Genomic DNA, 22,368 nt, shown 5'->3' on the forward strand with positions numbered 1-22,368 from the left:
GACCCAGTGCGTGACAGAACACTGACAGATTTATCTTATCACAGTCACAGTTGTTATTATAGTTTACTATGGCAGGTTAACTATTTCAGATCTCATTAGCAGCTTTTAATTACAGTCCAACAAGCAGGTAGTTAGTCACTTAGAATGGTGTCTTCAGCCCAAATTATTAGCTCTCGTTCATTCATCTTTCATTCAATTCCATTCATATCAAATCCACATTTCTCAAATCTGCACATCATATTTCTTGTGACACGTGGCAGGAGAAGATGGACTAGATGGCCCTTGGGGTCCTTTCTGCCTTGGAGAGTTTCTGATCCTGCATTTGATCTGATGATTCTTCTCCTTCCTTTCTTCCTTGTTTGGCTCTTTCTCCAGGTGCCCCAAGATGACTGGGGAGGGTACCCAGCTTCTGGGAAAGATGGGGAAATCCCATGCCGGCGGATGCGGAGCGGCAGCTACATCAAGGCCATGGGGGATGATGACAGCGGGGATTCCGATGCCAGCACCAAGGTGTCTTCTAAGGGGGTGACCCGGCGCGATGGGTACCGCCGCTCCTCCAGTGTCGATCAGGCCAGAACCAAGTAAGAAAAACCATAACAGACACCATGTTTTCCCCCATATCATAGAAAAACTCCCAGAGCACATGACAAAAATAACAGACTTTGACAACTGTAGATTCTGTGTAATTCCAACCCCCAGAATCCCCCCAGGCAGCTCAACCATAAGCTCATGGGTCACAAGATTGAAACTGAGAGGTTCTGTGTAACTACAAGATCCTGAATCTCCTAGCCAGTTCAACCCTAAGTCCATGTGTCATAATTTAGGACAGCCTTTGAAAGGGGGAATGATTCTATGTAACGACCAAACCCCAAATCCCCCAACTCAACCATGCATCACAAGAGAGGGCAGGATTTGAAACTGGGAGGTTCTGTAACACTATAAAACCTCAAATCCCCAGCCAACATGACCATAAACCCATGAGCCACAAGAAGGGACAGGATTGAGGGAGCAAGCTTGTTTTCCGCTTCCCTGGGGACTAGGACACGAAATAATGGCTTCAAACTACAAGAAAGGAGATTCCACCTGAACATGAGGAAGAACTTCCTGACAGTGAGAGCTGTTCAGCAGTGGAACTCTCCGCCCTGGAGTGTGGTGGAGGCTCCTTCCTTGGAAGCTTTTAAACAGAGGTTGGATGGCCATCTGTCAGGGGTGATTTGAATGCAATATTCCTGCATCTTGGCAGGGGGTTGGACTGGATGGCCCATGAGGTCTCTTCCATCTCTATGATTCTATGATTTGACGCTGGGCGGTGCTGTATAACTACAAAAGCCAGAATCCCCCAGCCAGCTCAACCATAAGTCAGTGGGTTGTAAAAAGGGACATAATTTGAAACTGGGGGAATCTAGAAAACTAGATCCAGGTTATCTGCTTTGAACTGGATTATATGCACTGCCAGATAACCTGGGATAAACAGAAAACCTGGGATCAGACCCTGGAATATAGGGCCTGCCTGGAAGGGCCCCTAGACCCTTTGACACTGTCCTTATATCCCAAGATCCAATCGAGGTTATCTGCTTTGAACTGGATTATATGAGTCTGCACTGCCAGATAACCTGGGATAAACGGAAAACCTGGGATCAGACCTTGGGATATAGGGCCTGCCTGGAAGGGCCCCTAGACCCTTCGACACTGTGTCCTTATATCCCAAGATCCGATCCAGGTTATCTGCTTTGAACTGGATTATATGAGTCTGCACTGCCAGATAACCTGGAATAAACAGAAAACCTGGGATCAGACCTTGGGATATAGGGCCTGTCTGGAAGGGCCCCTAGACCCTTCGACACTGTCCTTATATCCCAAGATCCGATCCAGGTTATCTGCTTTGAACTGGATTACATGAGTCTGCACTGCCAGATAACCTGGGATAAACAGAAAACCTGGGATCAGACTTTGGGATATAGGGCCTGCCTGGAAGGGCCCCTAGACCCTTCGACACTGTGTCCTTATATCCCAAGATCCGATCCAGGTTATCTGCTTTGAACTGGATTATATGAGTCTGCACTGCCAGATAACCTGGGATAAACAGAAAACCTGGGATCAGACCTTGGGATATAGGGCCTGTCTGGAAGGGCCCCTAGACCCTTCGACACTGTGTCCTTATATCCCAAGATCCGATCCAGGTTATCTGCTTTGAACTGGATTATATGAGTCTGCACTGCCAGATAACCTGGGATAAACAGAAAACCTGGGATCAGACCTTGGGATATAGGGCCTGCCTGGAAGGGCCCCTAGACCCTTCGACACTGTCCTTATATCCCAAGATCCGATCCAGGTTATCTGCTTTGAACTGGATTATATGAGTCTGCACTGCCAGATAACCTGAGATAAACAGAAAACCTGGGATCAGACCTTGGGATATAGGGCCTGTCTGGAAGGGCCCCTAGACCCTTCGACACTGTGTCCTTATATCCCAAGATCCGATCCAGGTTATCTGCTTTGAACTGGATTACATGAGTCTGCACTGCCAGATAACCTGGGATAAACAGAAAACCTGGGATCAGACCTTGGGATATAGGGCCTGTCTGGAAGGGCCCCTAGACCCTTCGACACTGTGTCCTTATATCCCAAGATCCAATCCAGGTTATCTGCTTTGAACTGGATTATATGAGTCTGCACTGCCAGATAACCTGGGATAAACAGAAAACCTGGGATCAGACTTTGGGATATAGGGCCTGCCTGGAAGGGCCCCTAGACCCTTCGACACTGTCCTTATATCCCAAGATCCGATCCAGGTTATCTGCTTTGAACTGGATTACATGAGTCTGCACTGCCAGATAACCTGGGATAAACAGAAAACCTGGGATCAGACTTTGGGATATAGGGCCTGCCTGGAAGGGCCCCTAGACCCTTCGACACTGTGTCCTTATATCCCAAGATCCAATCCAGGTTATCTGCTTTGAACTGGATTATATGAGTCTGCACTGCCAGATAACCTGGGATAAACAGAAAACCTGGGATCAGACCTTGGGATATAGGGCCTGTCTGGAAGGGCCCCTAGACCCTTCGACACTGTCCTTATATCCCAAGATCCGATCCAGGTTATCTGCTTTGAACTGGATTACATGAGTCTGCACTGCCAGATAACCTGGGATAAACAGAAAACCTGGGATCAGACTTTGGGATATAGGGCCTGCCTGGAAGGGCCCCTAGACCCTTCGACACTGTGTCCTTATATCCCAAGATCCGATCCAGGTTATCTGCTTTGAACTGGATTATATGAGTCTGCACTGCCAGATAACCTGGGATAAACAGAAAACCTGGGATCAGACCTTGGGATATAGGGCCTGTCTGGAAGGGCCCCTAGACCCTTCGACACTGTGTCCTTATATCCCAAGATCCGATCCAGGTTATCTGCTTTGAACTGGATTATATGAGTCTGCACTGCCAGATAACCTGGGATAAACAGAAAACCTGGGATCAGACCTTGGGATATAGGGCCTGCCTGGAAGGGCCCCTAGACCCTTCGACACTGTCCTTATATCCCAAGATCCGATCCAGGTTATCTGCTTTGAACTGGATTATATGAGTCTGCACTGCCAGATAACCTGAGATAAACAGAAAACCTGGGATCAGACCTTGGGATATAGGGCCTGTCTGGAAGGGCCCCTAGACCCTTCGACACTGTGTCCTTATATCCCAAGATCCGATCCAGGTTATCTGCTTTGAACTGGATTACATGAGTCTGCACTGCCAGATAACCTGGGATAAACAGAAAACCTGGGATCAGACCTTGGGATATAGGGCCTGCCTGGAAGGGCCCCTAGACCCTTCGACACTGTGTCCTTATATCCCAAGATCCAATCGAGGTTATCTGCTTTGAACTGGATTATATGAGTCTGCACTGCCAGATAACCTGGGATAAACGGAAAACATGGGATCAGACCTTGGGATATAGGGCCTGCCTGGAAGGGCCCCTAGACCCTTCGACACTGTGTCCTTATATCCCAAGATCCGATCCAGGTTATCTGCTTTGAACTGGATTATATGAGTCTGCACTGCCAGATAACCTGGGATAAACAGAAAACCTGGGATCAGACCTTGGGATATAGGGCCTGCCTGGAAGGGCCCCTAGACCCTTCGACACTGTCCTTATATCCCAAGATCCGATCCAGGTTATCTGCTTTGAACTGGATTACATGAGTCTGCACTGCCAGATAACCTGGGATAAACAGAAAACCTGGGATCAGACCTTGGGATATAGGGCCTGCCTGGAAGGGCCCCTAGACCCTTCGACACTGTCTCCTTATATCCCAAGATCCGATCCAGGTTATCTGCTTTGAACTGGATTATATGAGTCTGCACTGCCAGATAACCTGGGATAAACAGAAAACCTGGGATCAGACCTTGGGATATGGGGCCTGTCTGGAAGGGCCCCTAGACCCTTCGACACTGTGTCCTTATATCCCAAGATACGATCCAGGTTATCTGCTTTGAACTGGATTATATGAGTCTGCACTGCCAGAAAACCTGGGATCAGACCTTGGGATATAGGGCCTGCCTGGAAGGGCCCCTAGACCCTTCGACACTGTGTCCTTATATCCCAAGATCCGATCCAGGTTATCTGCTTTGAACTGGATTATATGAGTCTGCACTGCCAGATAACCTGGGATAAACAGAAAACCTGGGATCAGACCTTGGGATATAGGGCCTGCCTGGAAGGGCCCCTAGACCCTTCGACACTGTCCTTATAGTGTCCTCAAGCCAGCATAGGCTGCAGGATTCTGGGGACTGCAGTTCCCTAAATTACTTTCTAGACCCATGATGGCGTACCTATGACACACATGTCAGCACTGACATGCGTAGACATTTTCGATGACATGGGGCCACGTATAGAGACGTATGGGGCCGCATGCCGAGAAGGAAGTTTCATCCTCGGCTCCTGCACGGCCAGGTGCAGTAGCCAAGTATGAAACAGTTGCTGTAGTGTGGTGCAGACACTCTGTGCCAGTGGTTTGTAAGTCAAAACAACAAAACTTCGGCACAGAGCATCTAGTTCTGGGACTTCCAGTTAGGCTGTTAGGGGATCTTTGACCTCACTTCCAGCCAGCGGAGCAAGGAGCAGCGGACTGCTTCTGGGGACGCATCTCTGGGGGTACTGTGATCGCCATTACCAGCAACCACATAACCATAGCAACCATCATCTACCATTCTGGGGTGTTGTGGATTTCTAATTGACCAGCATTACTGAGTTAAATGAGGGCGAGGCTGGAAGAGGCGAGGGTCTGTGCCATGGGTGCCGTTTCCTGCCATTAGAAATAGCGGCAGTCATCTTAATTCACAGAACGAATGCCATCTTGCATAGTGCAGTCTCATTTTCACCACGATTACTGTTGTGCATCCTTATTAACCCCTATTTCTTCCTATTAACCATCTAGGACGTTAAGATTGTTCTATCAATGGGTTTGTGGACTGAGTATTGTCCTTCTGTTATGATAATTTGGTTATAATTAATTGCTATCGTTTTAACTCTGGATTTATTTATGGTTTTATACTGTGTTATCGATTTGTGGCATCAAATTGCTGCCTTTGTTAGTCGCTCTGAGTCCCCGGGGTGGTTGAGAAGGGCGGGGTAAAAATGCTGCAAATAAATAAATTATTATTATTATTTATTTATTTATTTATTTATTTATTTTGCTTATATACCGCTGTATCTCAAGCCCGAAGGCGACTCACAGCGGTTCACAAACAGTAAAAACAGTAGAAACAGCAGTGGTTCCATACAACATATAACAATTGACTTAACACATTGTCCATAAATTACCAATAAGCAATTACAATGCACAATTATTACAAAAAACAACCGTACCCAATCTTCTCATCATCCAAGCGTAGTCCAGGTTCGTCGTCCATTGTTCCATTCCTATGTTCCATTACCAGATTGCACTAAATTACTCAAACGCCTGCACAAACATCCAGGTCTTCACCTTTTTGCGGAATACCATTAGAGATGGTGCTAGTCTAATGTCCGTAGGAAGGGCGTTCCACAGCCGAGGAGCCACCACCGAGAAGGCCCTATCTCTCGTCCCCGCCAGCCGAGCTTGAGAAGCAGGCGGGATCGAGAGCAGGGTCTCCCCGGAAGATCTCAAAGTCCTGGTGGGTTCATAGGCAGAGATGCGGTCAGATAGGTAGCTTGGGCCGGAACCGTTTATTATTATTATTATTAACTTTATTTATACCCCGCTAACATCTCCCGAAGGACTCGGTGCGGCTTACAAAAGGCCAAGGCCCTCAATAAAACAATAGCGTAACAAACACAACAATAAAACTCATAAAGCAAAACAATAAACATAAAGCAATAACAGTAAACATTAAAACAATAACACCATGACGCATTTAAAACTAAAGGCCGGGCCAAATGTAATGAATAAAATTTAAAAAGTGCTGTATATGACAGGTGGAATGTATAGGTTTTTAGAGGTAGGTGCGGTATGCAGACAATCTTAAATCTCTAATAAAGTGCATTTAGGAGCAAGCTTGTTTTCTGCTTCCTTGGAAACTAGGACACGGAACAATGGCTTCAAACTACAAGAGAGGAGATTCCATCTGAACATGAGGAAGAACTTCCTGACTGTGAGAGCCGTTCAGCAGTGGAACTCTCTGCCCCGGAGTGTGGTGGAGGCTCCTTCTTTGGAAGCTTTTAAGCAGAGGCTGGATGGCCATCTGTCAGGGGTGATTTGAATGCAATATTCCTGCTTCTTGGCAGGGGGTTGGACTGGATGGCCCATGAGGTCTCTTCCAACTCTTTGATTCTATGATTCTATGATTCTAGGACATGATGCTGGGAGTTTCCTATTCTGGAAAGGCACACTGGAACAGCCACGTCTTCAAGCTCTTCCTAAAGACTGCCAACGTTGGGGCTTGACTGATGTCCTTGGGGAGAGAGTTCCAGAGTCAGGGGGCCACCACGGAGAAGGCCCTGTCCCTTATACCCCGCCATCATCTCCCCAAAGGGGACTCAGGGCGGCTAACATGAGGCCAAGCCTTGGGGAGAGAGTTCCAGAGTAAATAAAATAAGATGACCTGGGGAGGCCCTACTCTCGATCCCGCCTGCATCACAAATACGTTTGGCGGGGACGAGAGACAGGGCCTTCTCAGTGGTGGCCCCTCGGCTATGGAACACCCTTCCTTGGGATATTAGATGGGTCCCCTCCCTTTTAACATCCCGGAAAAAAGTCAAGACTTGGCTGTTTGAGCAAGTGTTTAAAAAGGCAGTGTAACAGACATAGGAATACGGAATGACTGGATGATGAGATTGGACAATGTTTTAACTAGGAGATGCAAATGATTAATGTCTTATTGATTTTGTTATGGTTTTATATTATGTGTCAATGTTTTTAAATGTTTAAAATGTTTTTATGGTGTTGTTGGGCATTGAATTGTTGCCTCTGTAAATCGCCTTGAGTTTCCTATGGGCTGAGAAGGGCGGTATTATTTATTATTTATTTATTATTATTTATTTACAGCATTTATATTCCGCCCTTCTCACCCCGCTGGGGACTCAGGGCGGATTACAATGTACACATATATGGCAAACATTCAATGCCAATTGTTGACATACAAACATATACAGACATACACAGAGGCTATTTAACTTTTTCTGGCCGCCAGGGGAGCTGTCGCTTTCATTGTCCATCTGCGACACTGATGAAGTACTTCCGCATTCCCCGCATGCTTTTTTGCTGGAGTGCTTTGCTGGAGTCTTTTTTTAAAGGTTTTGAAATTATCGGGAGGTTTTGAAATGCTGGAGTCTTTTTTATGGCCTCATAAATTAGTTAATTTAGCCTCCCCACACTTTAGGTGGTACCTAATTTTCCTACTTGACAGATGCAACTGTCTTTCGGGTTGCAAAGGTCAACAACAGGCTACACAATTCGTTGGAAACTCACTTCAACCCGGGCTGGCTTCGAACTCATGACACATATAGTTCGCAGCTTGGGGGTCCTCTTGGACTCATCACTGAGTCTGGAATCCCAGGTTGCAGTGGTGGCCAGGGGAGCTTTTGCACAATTAAAACTTGTGCGCCAGCTGCGCCCGTACCTTGGGAAGTCAGACTTGGCCACAGTGGTCCACGCTCTCGTTACATCTAGGATAGACTACTGCAACGCACTCTTTGTGGGGTTGCCTTTGAAGACTGCTCGGAAGCTTCAACTAGTCCAACAAGAGGCAGCCAGGTTAATAACTGGGGCGGCATACAGGGAGCATACAACTCCCATGTTACGCCAGCTCCACTGGCTGCCAGTTTGCACAATTCAAAGTGCTGGCTTTGGCCTATAAAGCCCTAAATGGCCCTGGCCCAAATTACCTGTACAAACGCATCTCCCCCTATGAACCATCGCGGAGATTAAGATCCTCCGGGGAGGCCCTCCTTCCTTCCCACCATTGTCACAGGCACGATTGGTGGAGACGAGAGACAGGGCCTTCTCGGTGATTGCTCCCCGGCTATGGAACTCCCTTCCTGGTGACATCAGGTTGCCCCCCTCTCTCCTGTCCTTTAGAAGGATGGTAAAAACTTGGCGGTGGGACCAAGCTTTCGGGACAGAGCAATAAAGCGGCAATAGGAAAGATGACCAGGCCAATTAGATTTGACATGGATGACTAGGATGGTTTTAAATAGTATATTTTAATATTGTGATAAATGTTTTTTAATGTTTATGTATGTATATAAGTATTTGTATCCCGGCATTGAATGTTTGCCGTATATATGCTGTGCTCTGCCCTGAGTCCCCTTCGGGTTGAGAAGGGTGGAATATAAATGTTTTAAATAAATAAATCATTCCACAGATATATAAACCCATTTTCCTACTTCCAACAGACCTCACTACCTCTGAGGATGCTTGCCATAGATGCAGGCGAAAGGTCAGGAGAAAATGCCTCTAGAACATGGCCATATAGCCCAGAAAAACCTACAACAACCCAGTGATTCAGGCCATGAAAGCCTTCGACAATACATTAAAATAAATAGTAAATAAATAAATAAATAAACCCGGACCTTTCCTAAAGACAGTTACATATGCCATCTTCTGGTCAGTTAGGCTAGTTAACCCCTAGGTAAAGGTAAAGGTAGTCCCCTGACATTAAGTCCAGTCATGTCTGACTCTGGGGTGTGGTGCTCATCTCCATTTCTAAGCCGAAGAGCCAGCGTTGTCCGTAGGCGCCTCCAAGGTCATGTGGCCGGCATGACTGCATGGAGCGCCGTTACCTTCCCGCCAGAGCGGTACCTATTGATCTACTCACATTTGCATGTTTTCGAACTGCTAGGTTGGCAGAAGCTAGGGCTGACAGCAGAAGCTCACGCCGCTCCCCAGAATTGAACCTGTGACCTTTCGATCAACAAGCTCAGCAGCTCAGTGCTTTAACCCACTGTACCACCGGGGGCTCCAGTTAACCCCTAATTGTGCGCAGGGCTACCTGCCTGATGGAGAACCCAAAAAATACGGTTAAGTAAAGGAAATAGTAGTAGCAGTAGCCAACCCTTTTTGGTTTATTAAATAGTTATATATTACAATTAAACATTTTTGTTATTTAAACTATAATATTGCAAAAATATTGGGGGGGGGGGGGTTCTCGAAGTGACACCCACCCAAGTTATGCTCAATTTTTTGGCAAATTTTGACACACCAAGCTCAAAAGGTTGCCCATTGCTGTTCTAGACACTGAGGGAGGCTTAGCAAAATAAATGCCAAGCAAGGTCAGACTAGACAGCCAGGACCTTGGAGAGTTCCAAGCATCCAAAATGCTTCAATGGGAATCTACAATGCAGTTGAGACCTTTTATAATAGCGACCCCCAGGATAGTCCCAAAATAGGGACCCCGCTGTGTACATATATCACTATTCTACTAATTCTGGCACATAAATGGATAGCAAGACAGTACGACACCCGTATCCACAGGCAGTCCTTCCCAGGCTTCATGTGGGCATACAAAACAGCAGATAGCAGTAAAGCCTATTGAAACCAAGGACTCTTGGCTCAAGAATACTATGGGGTTGCCAAGAGGACCTTACAAATGCATTGAAGGACCATATTTGTCAGAAGTGGATACATGAAACTGGATACTGGTCTTGCCGATATGGGGGTTGTGCTGTACAAATATCTTCATGTGTAAATCCTAGGCTTGGGCGATCCAGTTTGTTAATTTCGTAATTCGTTATTAATTCGTATTTAAATTAGCTTACGATCCAATATCGAGCCATGCAGGAATAGTGTGAGGAGTAATTAAGAATCGAAACAATTTTTCCAATTTTCGTAATTATTTTCGTAATTTCGCAATTATATTTTATAATATACAATTATAATATAATAAATAATATAATAATATAATATAATAATATTATAATAAAATAATATACATTATATATTATATTAAATCACATTATATTATTATAATACTATTATAGTATTGTATATTATATTATTATATTATATATTATATTACTATATTATTATTATATTATTATTATAATATACAATTATAATATAATAAATAATATAATAATATAATATTATAATAATATAATAATATAATATACATTATATATTATATTATATCACATTATATTATTATAATACTATTATAGTATTGTATATTATATTATATATTATATTACTATATTATTAATATATTATAATTGTATATTATAATATAATATATGTAATATATGATAATATAATGTAATATATATAATATAATATAATATACAATTATAATATAATAGAATATATTATATATATTCTATATATAATAATATAATATAATAAGATATAATATAATATTATATATATAATATAATATAATGTAATATACAATAATATAATATAATCATATTATAATATAATATACAACAATATAATATAATCATATTATAATAATATAATATAATATAATATAATATAATATAATATAATATAATATAAAAAGGTAAAGGTAGTCCCCTGACATTAAGTCCAGTCATGTCTGACTCTGGGGTGTGGTGCTCATCTCCATTTCTAAGCCGAAGAGCCAGCGCTGTCCGTAGACACCTCCAAGGTCATGTGGCCGGCATGACTGCATGGAGCGCCGTTACCTTCCCGCCGGAGCGGTACCTATTGATCTACTCACATTTGCATGTTTTCGAACTGCTAGGTTGGCAGAAGCTAGGGCTGACAGCGGAAGCTCACGCCGCTCCCCGGAATCGAACTTGCGACCTTTCGATCAACAAGCTCAGCAGCTCAGTGCTTTAGCCCACTGCGCCACCGGGGGCTCCATAATATAATATAATATATAATATATAATATAATATAATATAATATAATATAGTTGTTGTTTGTTTTATCGCACCAACAGTCAACAACAGAGGGAGAGGGAAGCTTCAGAAGTTCCCCCTGTCCCATTTGGAGGTTTTTTTAGCATATTGCGCAATCGCGTCCGCCACTAACGAATCGATTCGTAATTTTACGAAATTTCGTATATTTCGAATTTTTTTAAAGTAAAATTTCGGAATTCTTTAAAAAAACGAAACGCAACGCCCCCTAAAAACGAAACGGGTTTAGAACCAAATTTTTCCGTGGTTACCCAAGCCTAGTAAATCCAGTAAGTCCTGCAGCTTTAGTGAGACAAATAGCCTTATCCCCTTTAGTTTGACTCCATTACCCGAGTCATACACAAAAGGACCATGACAGAAGCCTTGGGAGATAACCAGGTGAATGGGAAGGAAGCCAGCTGCACCTTTCTCCTTTTTGTACTGGGCTGACAACTAAACCATTAAGCATTCAGCCCTGTATAAATGTACATCTTTATTGAGAATATAATGATCTGGGCAGCAAAAGATAAGCGCTATTGGATAGTTCACAAAGACTTAGAGGAGGAAAGAGATACAAGGGAGGCCACACATTAGAGATGCATACCGTCATTCACAGGGTTAGCAGTCTGTTAATTCAACAAGGGAGAAAGAAGAAGGCAAAATCTTGCTCTTCCCTGTCAACTCAGACAAAAGCAAACTGCTGCAGTTTGCATGAGCATAATACAGCCCAGAAAATTGCATTGGATGGACCACTAATATAATAATAATAATAATAATAATAATAATAATAATAATAATAATCTATATAAATAAAAATATGTTTGTTTGTGATACCATCAGAACTCAAAAACCACTGGGGGAATTGACACCAAATTTGGACACAAGACACCTAACAACCCAATGTATGTCCTCCACTCAAAAAAATTGATTTTGTCATTTGGGAATTGTCGTTGCTGGGATTTATAGTTTACCTACAGTCAAAGAGCATTCTGAACTCCACCAATGATAGAATTGGGCCAAACTTAGCACACAGGGCGCCCATGACCAAAGAAAAAACTGGAAGGGTTTGGTGGACGTTGACCTTGAGTTTGGGAATTGTAGTTCACCCACATCCAGAGAGCACTGTGGACTCAAACAATGATGGATCTGGACCAAACTTGGCACGAATATTCAATATGCCCAAATATGAACACAGATGGAGTTTGGAGGAAATAAACCTCGACATTTGGGAGTTGTAGTTGTTGGGATTTATCGTTCACCTACAATCAAAGAGCATTCTAAACTCCACCAATCATGGAATTCAACCAAACATGGCATACAGGACTTCCATGACCAATAGAACACACTGGAAGGGTTTGGTGGACATTGACCTTGAGTTTGGGAATTGTAGTTCACCCACATCCAGAGAGCACTGTGGACTCAAACAATGATGGATCTGGACCAAACTTGGCACGAATATTCCATATGCCCAAATATGAACACAGATGGAGTTTGGAGGAAATAGACCTTGACATTTGGGATTTGTAGTTACTGGGATTTATAGTTCACTACAATAAAAGGGAATTCGACAGAAATGGAGCAAACTTCCCACACAGAACCCCCATGACCAACAGAAAATACTTAAGGTGATCCAGTCCAACTCTCTTCACCAGGGTGGGAAAATGTAATCAGAGCCCTCCTGACAAAGAGCCATCCAGTCATAAATATAGATAGATGGATATGATTCTCACACACACACACAGATATAGTATCACAGATTTGAAAGAGACCCTTAAAGAAGGACTATGATATGTTGCATATTCCAGAGTAGGCAAACCAGACACTCTCCACATCAACACTGACAAAGAAACAACAAGAAATACTGTTTACTCACAAGCATAAAGGAATGACATATATTAGAAACCAACACTTTCTCATTACTTTATTTTCCAGATCACCACTCTGGGCCACAGCAACACGTGGCAGGGGACGGCTAGTAATAATAATAAAACTTTATTTATACCCCGCTACCATCTCCCCAAGGGACTCGGTGTGGCTTACATGAGGCCGAGCCCACAATACATCAATAATAAAAACAATAACAACAAGTAATGCAAAACAATAAAAATAAAACTCATAACAGAAAATAAGCAATAAACATTAACGGTAACACAATAACGTTTAAAAACCTATGGCTGGGCCAAATGTAATAATTAAAATTTTAAAATAATGCTGAGCATGAACAGATGAAATATGAGTAGGATAAAGTTTTCAGAGAGGGATGGGCGTACAGACACTCCTAGATCCATAATAATGTGCATTTAGAGGACATATTGCTGGGAGTTTCCTTATTCTGGGAAGGCACACTGGAACAACCACGTTTTCAGGCTCCTCCTAAAGACTGCCAGAGTCGGGGCATGCCACTTCAACTCTGGTTTCTTCGATTTTATTATCTTGGTTTTCTGTGGGTGAGAAGATGGTGATGTAGACAGTCTATGTGTTGTTGAAGGCTTTCATAGTGGAATCACTGAGTTGCTGTGAGTTTTCCAGGCTGTGTGGCCATGTTCCAGAAGCATTCTCTCCTGACATTTCACCCACATCTATGGCAGTAGTTGTGGAGTCTGGTTTCTGTCTGTGGGAATCCTTTGTTAGAGCAAATAAAGAGCAAGACTCAAAAAGCATGGGAATTCCAGACAAGAATCAATTAGGGCCAGCTCACACCTCCCAACAAAGGATTCCCCCAGGCGGCAAACAGCCAGGCCTTGAAACTGCAGGTCATTAAATTCTAATGAAGGTGGCAAATTGCAACATTCACATGTACGTTATAACGAATCAACCCACTGTACCACCAAATTATAAAGAATCGCACAGCAGCCTACCAAAATATAACGATGTCACCACTCCAGATTAGCTCATCAAAATATAGAGGGAGAATTGTTATTGAAACCAACTGTATATTTAGAAGTTAGGAACTGGGAACCACTGGAACTGAGAGACTTAAAAATGATTCTTTAAAAGATTTCCGCTGCCACCATATTACTAAAGAACAGGCTGAGGTACTATTGAGAGGTTGTTCAGTAACACACTCTGTGTTGCTCTAGCTTTCTTAGGGGCTGGTAAAAGGCTGACCTGAATAACACTTTTACCACAAAGGTATTCACACTGAGGCTGGTATAAGTTGGTAAAAATAACAAGAACTTTATTTGAACAGACTTGGATATTTCAAGTATAAATGCTTGATGGTTTCAGTAAAAAAAAAATCTGGCATACAAAGCTTGTGGTTACATTTGAGAAGAGTTCTTAAAAACTTCTGGGTTTCAAGTCTTAAACTTTCCACACAGAAAATTACTTCAGGAAATGAATCTCTGAAAGTAACTCCCACAAAAAAAATCCCCCTTAGGAAACTAGCCAAAACCTGAACTAGCCTTCCTTAAGGAAAAGAACAGACCACTAATGGGGTTCTGCTCCCACACAATATTCTAGCTATACTTCTCTATAGCTACCCTAAATACTAAACAAAAGACTAACCCAAAGTCCTTCTGCAAAACCCCAAACTGCTCTCACTAACACCCTTTCCAAGCTCCAACTCTCAACTCCCAACTGGCAATCTGAGAACTCAAGCCTCAGCTTAAAAGTCACTTTTTCCTTCAAGACTAGAACATGCCCCCTTAAGGCAAACCTAACCTAAGATGGCGTCTTCCTGTCTCCCTTCTCTAAAATGGATGTTGTGGTTTCGCCAGGCCCACTCTCTTAGGCTTAAGCTAGCCTGCCAAGGTAAGAGATTCATTACATACCTCAAGCAGAAAAGATTTCTTTCCACCACCCTGGACATTCCACGGATATATAAAGCTCACTTACATAGTTTCCAACAGATCTCTCAATCTCTGCTATAGATGTGGGCAAAACGTCAAAAGAGAATACTTCTGGAGCATAGCCATACAGCCTGGGAAACTCAAAGCAACCCAGCATATGTTCTGTATCTCAAAAGCTAGAGCTCATCGGGGGAAATTGGTGCTGTTTTTGGAATCAGCAGGTCAAATATACCCAGAAACAGGGCTAACATTTGAGGCGCCAAAATGTATGTTGGCCAATGGCCAGTGATTGACCACACTCTGATGCTACTTGGCCACATATGTCCAAGTTTCATCTGTGACTTGGAGGGTGAGTATCTGTTTTTGAACACTCATATTCTACTTCTGGGCTTCCTATGTCCATGTGGCTGACCATTGCCCAGGAAACAGAGCATTACGCTAGATAGGTCTTTGGTCTGCTCCAGCCAGACTTTTCTGGCATTCCAGAAGACCATGCCCAGAATCATTTCCATTTGTTCTGCTCATGTCATGCTTTCAGGCTCAGTTCAGAAACCTTTCTTCCCCATGTCTTTCATTAGGTTTGCAAGTAGACACTATTCTGACTCATATATCTGTAACTGTCCCAGCTGCTGCACGTCACCCCGAATCCGGCCACGGGGACAAGGGTATGGACGTTCCTTCACCACCGGGCAGGTGAGGTGCTTTGTTGTTCGCTTTTGGGGTGTCAGTGGGAAAGTGGGTCAAGAAAGAAGGGAGCAAGAATGAGAGACATTAATAGGAATCATGCAGTATAACCTCGAATGTGGACACTTTCGCTGTGGAAACGTGATTGGAAAGTGGAACATCAGAGTCTACCCAAATCCCTACTAAAGGATATTTTTTCTATAATTGGGATAGAGAAAGAAATCCTTTCGTAGGGATAAAATGGGAAGCCGAAAAGTTTGGGGAACAGATTCAATTCCGTGACCTTTTCCTTGCATATCTAGATCCCAAAAGCATTTTATCTATGCAAAGCCTGGAAAGGGTTTCGCTTTTTTGGACTGTTTCCCAGAATTCTTCAACCAGCATGGTCAGAAGCCATTCTGGATAAGGGACTTGGAGATTTGAAGTCCCCAAATGGACTTTTCCAAGCTTTGCGATTGTGGATTGCTTGCAGAAGCAAAAGCTGCTGTTGCCCCTCCATTTCCTTTAGATGGTGCTCTGTGAAAAATTCCCTTTGACCAAAAAGAACACTTTTCTCTTCCTTTGTGAAGTTTGGAGTGGCAGATACTGCAGCTAAGTGCTACTGTAGAGCTAACAAAGAGGTGGAAAGTGGCATGCAGCCCTATGTCTGCTACCGAAAAAGCATATTTAGGCTGCAAGAATGTGACGCAAGGCAACAACTTGCTTTCTTCGTTCAGTGCTGTGGTGCATGCTCTGTATGCCTTGCTTTGGCCACTGCTCTAAATAGTTGTGTGCATTCAGATCCCAGAAGTGTCCATCATACTGCATTTGGCACAGGAGCTTCTTGACTGCGAGTCTTGGTCCTGGTGCATGGCAAGCTCATGAGACCATATATAGGTTTTGCTTGCCTTGCTTATATCTCGCATTTGCTGGGAACATGCTCATGCCTGTCTGTTTACTGTATTTATTGGATATATATTCAAACTTTCTCTCCAAACCAGCCCCCAGCAATTAAAAAAAAGTACACCAAGAAACACAATACAGTAGAGTCTTGCTTATCCGACTTCACTTATCTGACATTCCATCTTATCCAATGTTCTTATCCAATGTCGCCCTTTTCCTCCAGCATTAAAGGAATGATCCCCAATTCTCTCTCCATTCCCAGTAACTGCAAAAGGCAAGACAAGGAGGAGGAGGAAGGAGGAAAGAGGGGAAAGAGGCAGGACCGGAAGTGGAAGCATCCTTCCTTCCCTTTGTGATTTCCACGCTCCTCTTCTGCATCCAGGAACTTCCTGCTGAGCCGTTCAAGCTCCAGGGCATTGCCTTGCCTTAACACTATGAGTCCCTGTTAGTAGAAGAGCAACAACAATTCTTTACTGATTAGTCAATTTTGACCATATCAAAACATGCAAAACATACAAAAACATACACACTTGCCCATACATACAGTAAAACCATGTATGGGCTAGTGTGTATGTTAGTATTCTAGGTGTCTAGCACCGCGTCGGATGAGTAACAGTAGGATACTCCGTATTTATTTCTTTATTATTTATTTACAGCATTTATATTCCGCCCTTCTCACCCTGCAGGGGACTCAGGGCGGATTACAGTGTACACATATATGGCAAACATTCAATGCCAATTTTAACATGCAACATATACAGACATACACAGAGGCTATTTAACTTTTTCTGGCCGCCAGGGGAGCTGTCGCTTTCATCGTCCATCTGCGACACTGATGAAGTACTTCCGCATTCCCCGCATGCTTTTTTGCTGGAGTGCTTTGCTGGAGTCTTTTTTATGCCTTCATAAATTAGTTAATTTAGCCTCCCCACACTTTAAGGTGGTACCTAATTTTCCTACTTGACAGATGCAACTGTCTTTCGGGTTGCAAAGGTCGACAACAGGCTACACAATGGGTTGGAAACCCACTCCAACCCGGGCTGGCTTCGAACTCATGACCTTTTGGTCAGAGTGATCTTAATGCAGCTGACATTCAGCCAGCTGCGCCACAATCCCGGTGGCGACATTTTCATTTATCCTACATTCTGCCGGCCCGTTTATGTCGGATAAGCGAGACTCTACTCTATATTCTTCTGAGAAAGCACAATGATGATATAATGTTGTCAGTGCCAGATTGGTGCCAACTCTGCTTTCATTCTGATGCCAAATTAAAACGTGTATTTGGGGAACACTGAGTCATGTAACATTGCAATGCTGCTATTTCACAATCAAGGTGTGACTGTGAATATAAAATTACACTATGTCTCTTTTTATGCAGGGTCTCAACTATTATTATTAAGAGCTGAAGTAGTATAGCACTCGCCTATTAAATGCTGTCCTGCGTAGTCACTCATAAAAGCCCTTCAGATATGAAAGTCAGTACTCTGGGTACTATTGGTACTCCCAACTAGAATAGCCCATTGAATCAAGTGCTGAATCAGTCTGAAAATTAACACCTTGGCAAATCCCACTGAGTTAGAAAGGTCTACTTAAGTTGAGACTAGCAATAAGAGTGTTCTTTTTCCTGCTGAGCCCGTCTCCTTTGTTAAAAAAAAATGTTATAATGACTCACCACCAAACTATTATCATTTCCACATTCTTGTATACACAGCAGACAATCTCTTCAGACTATCGTGTGATGGAATCTCTGAAACCACTGTGCAAATTCAGCATTTCTGAGTCTCTGCCTGTCTTTCTTGTTTTAGCTGCAAGCCAGAAAGCAAGTCCCTGTGACCGGTAGCCTCCATATCTGTGGGGTTGGCTATTCAGGTTTTTGAATAAATGTTGTAGGAGCTATTCAATATGTTGACACTTCTTGGAGGAATAGGCTTTGTTGGGGAATCTGAGCTGTTAGGCTCAAAATAACCCTCAGTTGGGGTGATTCCACCATAAATATAGCAAAGTACTAGAAGTAAACTTCATAGACAGCGGAAACTTACATGTGGTGAGCCAGGATAAGCTTCCATTCAACAGGGTGGCACAGGATTGCAGAGTCAGAACTTGAATAAATATTTCAAAAATATTTATTCAAGAAAAGAAATACATTCCAGATAGAAAAGGTCTTGGTGCTAACTAGCTTCCAAACTCTCTAGGAAAGGTAAAAAGGATAAAAAGTCAAAATATCCATGCAACTACATTTTGCCTCGAGAGAGAGAGGCAAAATGCGTCTTCACTGGAAGGAAGTAAAAGGCAGAAAAGAAAAACGGAGGCTGACCACATGGCCAATCCCATGGCAATTAAAACACCTTTAAAAAGGAAGTGACCTCACAGAGATTACATTGCTACATCTTCAAAGGGGAGGAGATAGTGGCAAGGAGAGAGGAGATAGTGGAAAGGAGGAAGAATGAAAACAAAGACCCTTCTGGGAAAAGCATGCATAGGAATGTGGAGGGAGGAATCCCTCGCTCTAATCCTGTCTCTAGTCTAACTACTCATTGAGAACTGGAGACTTGATGATACAAGAGACTTGTGCAGTCCAGGGATAAAACCCAACAGGCTTGGCACCTGGGAGAGAAACAATCCAAAGTGCTGAAACGATTTGGAAGAGAAAGTTCAGCACCTTGGAGAGGTCCTTCAAAGTCAAGATTAAAACATGAAGAGAATCCATGACTTCTTGTTGACATGGTAGACAAAACTTGTTGCTACAAGATGTCACAGAGCAATAAATGGAAAGGTGGGGTCATCAGACTGACCCTGAATCACCAAGAATGAGACACTTCTCTGCAAAAAACTGCATATGTGCCACATCTTTTATGGGGTGGTGTCTTATGTAGAGTAAGAGATACTCTACATAAGACATCACCCCATAAAGGATGTGGCACATATGCATTTTTTTTGCAGAGAAGTGTCTCATTCTTGGTGGCAAAAGAGGGTAGATGTGGCTTCAAGAGACTTACAGAAGACAATAGACCTCTTGATTGAAGGCTTTTAAAACTCAAGAGAGAAATGCTGAGATCTTGCAACTTTCCGCCCCACACTCCTAGCCATCAGCTGCCAAAACCCACAGGCCTCCATCTTCTCCCTTTCTCTCCAGTGACTTCCTTGACATTTATTGGTGGGAAAATTGGGTGAAATACAAGTGAACAGTTCCCAACACCAGCACCCCATTTTAATACACACACACACACCCCTAGAAATCCACTTGTGATTCTTCACAAGAGTTTAAATTGGTTTAAAATGAGTCTGAAATGGTTTAAAATGTTAATTTGGTTTCCCCACCCAAAAGAATAAGGCCAATCCATTATTGCAACAGACATTTAAACATGTCCCTCAAGATTTAAATTATACTTCCATCCCCAAAAAGTGCCATATGTGTCATACTTCTGTGGAACATTAACGTAGAGTTGACCTGGAGGATCCAACAAATTCCTAGATAGAAATTTTCAGGCAGAAGTCATTCATTTTTGTAGGGTTCACTATTATCCATGGTTTCCTGTAATTCAAAAACATATCCCCATGGATATGAAGGTCATACTGTGTACTCACAAAAGAGATGACTTTGAGTGGAACTTTCCATTGAGTATACCCTTGGCAACAAAGTTGGGTTTGTTGTCATGTACCGTCTGAAACAATGTCCAGGTCAAGACTCACCACCCACTAGCCCAGCCACGGCCAGTCCCTCACCAGCAGCATCCTCACTGCCCATCTCCATCCCTCTATTTTCCACTGCTTTTCCTCCAGATTAATGACGAGTTGAACCACCAGTTTGAGGCTGTGTGTGAGTCTGTGTTTGGAGAGGTGGAATCCCAGGCTGTGGAGGCCCTGGACCTGCCGGGTTGCTTCCGCATGCGTAGCCATAGCTACCTGAGGGCCATCCAGGCCGGCTGCTCCCAGGACGACGACTGCCTCTCTCTCTTCACCATGGCCACCACCACCCACCAGCCCGGCCATGGTCAGCCCCTCACCAGCAGCATCCTCAAGCCAAGCACCTGTAAGTATTTCATTGACTGTTCCTTAGTTATAAAACCTCCTTCTTGAGAACTCAGGATTGGACCCATCCTTGGTGTCCTTCTGTTGAAAGATTATCATTGCCATAACGGTGGAAATCTACTTCTGAATTTACAATGAGCCATGCCACAGAGTGGTGTGAGAGCTCTCCCAAACAGAATCCTAGGAGAAGTTGAGCACTAAGACTGATCCTACATAACCCAGGAGGACAACTGTGAAACTAGGAGTGGATCCTCAACTTCCATAGCAATCAACCTAATGTCAATCCTGGCTGGCAAGCAAATGCCTGAATCCTAGTGGCACAGCATGTTAAACCACTGAGCAGCTGAACTTGCTGACCGAAAGGTTGGTGGTTCAAATCCAGGGAGTGGGGGTGAGCTCCTGCTGTTAGCCCCAGCTTCTGACAATCAAGCAGTTTGAAAACATGCTAATGTGAGTAGATCGATAGATACCACTTCTGCGGGAAGGTAACGGCACTCCATGTAGTCATGCTAGCCACATGACCTTGGAGGTGTCTATGGACAACATCAGCTCTTCAGCTTAGAAATGGAGATGAGCACCACCACCACCCCTTCCCAGAGTTGGACACAACTAGACTCAATGTCAGGAGAAACCTTTACCTTACTGGTCCATCTAGCCTAGTATTTCCTTCGTTGACTGGCAGCAGCTGTTTAAAAAAGGTAAAGGTAGTCCCCTGACATTAAGTCCAGTCATGTCTGAGCCTGGGGTGTGGTGCTCATCTCCATTTCTAAGCCGAAGAGCCAGCGTTGTCCGTAGACACCTCCAAGGTCATGTGGCCGGCATGACTGCATGGAGCGCCGTTACCTTCCCACCGGAGTGGTACCTATTGATCTACTCACAATTGCATGTTTTCAAACTGCTAGGTTGGCATTATTTCCCAAGTAAGCTAGGAAATGCCAGAATTCGAATGTGGATCTGGTTTTCCACTGAGCTTCCTCCTAGCTCACCCTGGTCTACAACAAGCCATTCTGTTAAGGATGTAAGCACTTCTTTTGCATTTTTAAAACTGTTCCTATCCCAACTTTCTATGAGAATTAGACTTACGACTTCATCACATGACAAACGGACCCATTGTAGGATGCTTCGAGCTCAGTTCCTGGACAGAGCTCGCCGGGTCCCATCAAACGACACACAGCAATTTCTGGAAGGCTCCTGTCAACGAACTGTGCTGGGAGCATCCTGCAATGGAGCAAGGAGAACATAGGAGGCTTCCTGTGTTCTCGTAAGGTAGAATGGGGAAAGCATGGGGGGGGAAGCTGGATTTGCCCCGCTGCCCAATGAATGCCCCTGCTGTTCCCCGGCTTCAGGACCTCAATGTGATGAGGTCCTATATCTCTGGAAACCTGAGTTCAAATCTCTCCAACTCCATGACAAATTTCTTCCGAACTAACTTGCTCAAATAAACCTATTTGCCATATTAAATATTTCCAAAGTCTGTCACCCACTGGAACACTCCATTTGGGAAGGTTACTTTTTGCACGATCAGAGTCCAAATATGATTCAGGGTGCGATGGTCCAACTCTTTCAGATCTCTGGGTGCAGCAGGGTTGTTTCACCCAATGTAACAGTCACAGGTCCTTGTCTTTCTTTGTCTTCATGTTTGCT

General features: G+C 43.5%; 1 protein-coding gene across 2 annotated transcripts in view; it reads left to right on the forward strand.

Annotated features, from left to right (window-relative positions):
* DLGAP3 (DLG associated protein 3) overlaps nucleotides 1-22,368 on the forward strand; it is a 555,041-nt gene that overhangs the window by 448,736 nt on the left and 83,937 nt on the right. Inside the window, exons 4-6 of one of the 2 annotated variants that reach the window (XM_060784572.2) lie at nucleotides 376-581; nucleotides 15,708-15,822; nucleotides 20,476-20,725. In XM_060784572.2, the coding sequence (XP_060640555.1) occupies nucleotides 376-581; nucleotides 15,708-15,822; nucleotides 20,476-20,725 (571 nt within the window). The remainder of the gene's footprint in view (nucleotides 1-375; nucleotides 582-15,707; nucleotides 15,823-20,475; nucleotides 20,726-22,368) is intronic. The other variant, XM_060784573.2, reaches the window with a different exon arrangement.

The sequence above is a fragment of the Anolis sagrei genome, chromosome X (assembly GCF_037176765.1).
Source record: "Anolis sagrei isolate rAnoSag1 chromosome X, rAnoSag1.mat, whole genome shotgun sequence".
Lineage (NCBI taxonomy): Eukaryota > Metazoa > Chordata > Lepidosauria > Squamata > Dactyloidae > Anolis > Anolis sagrei.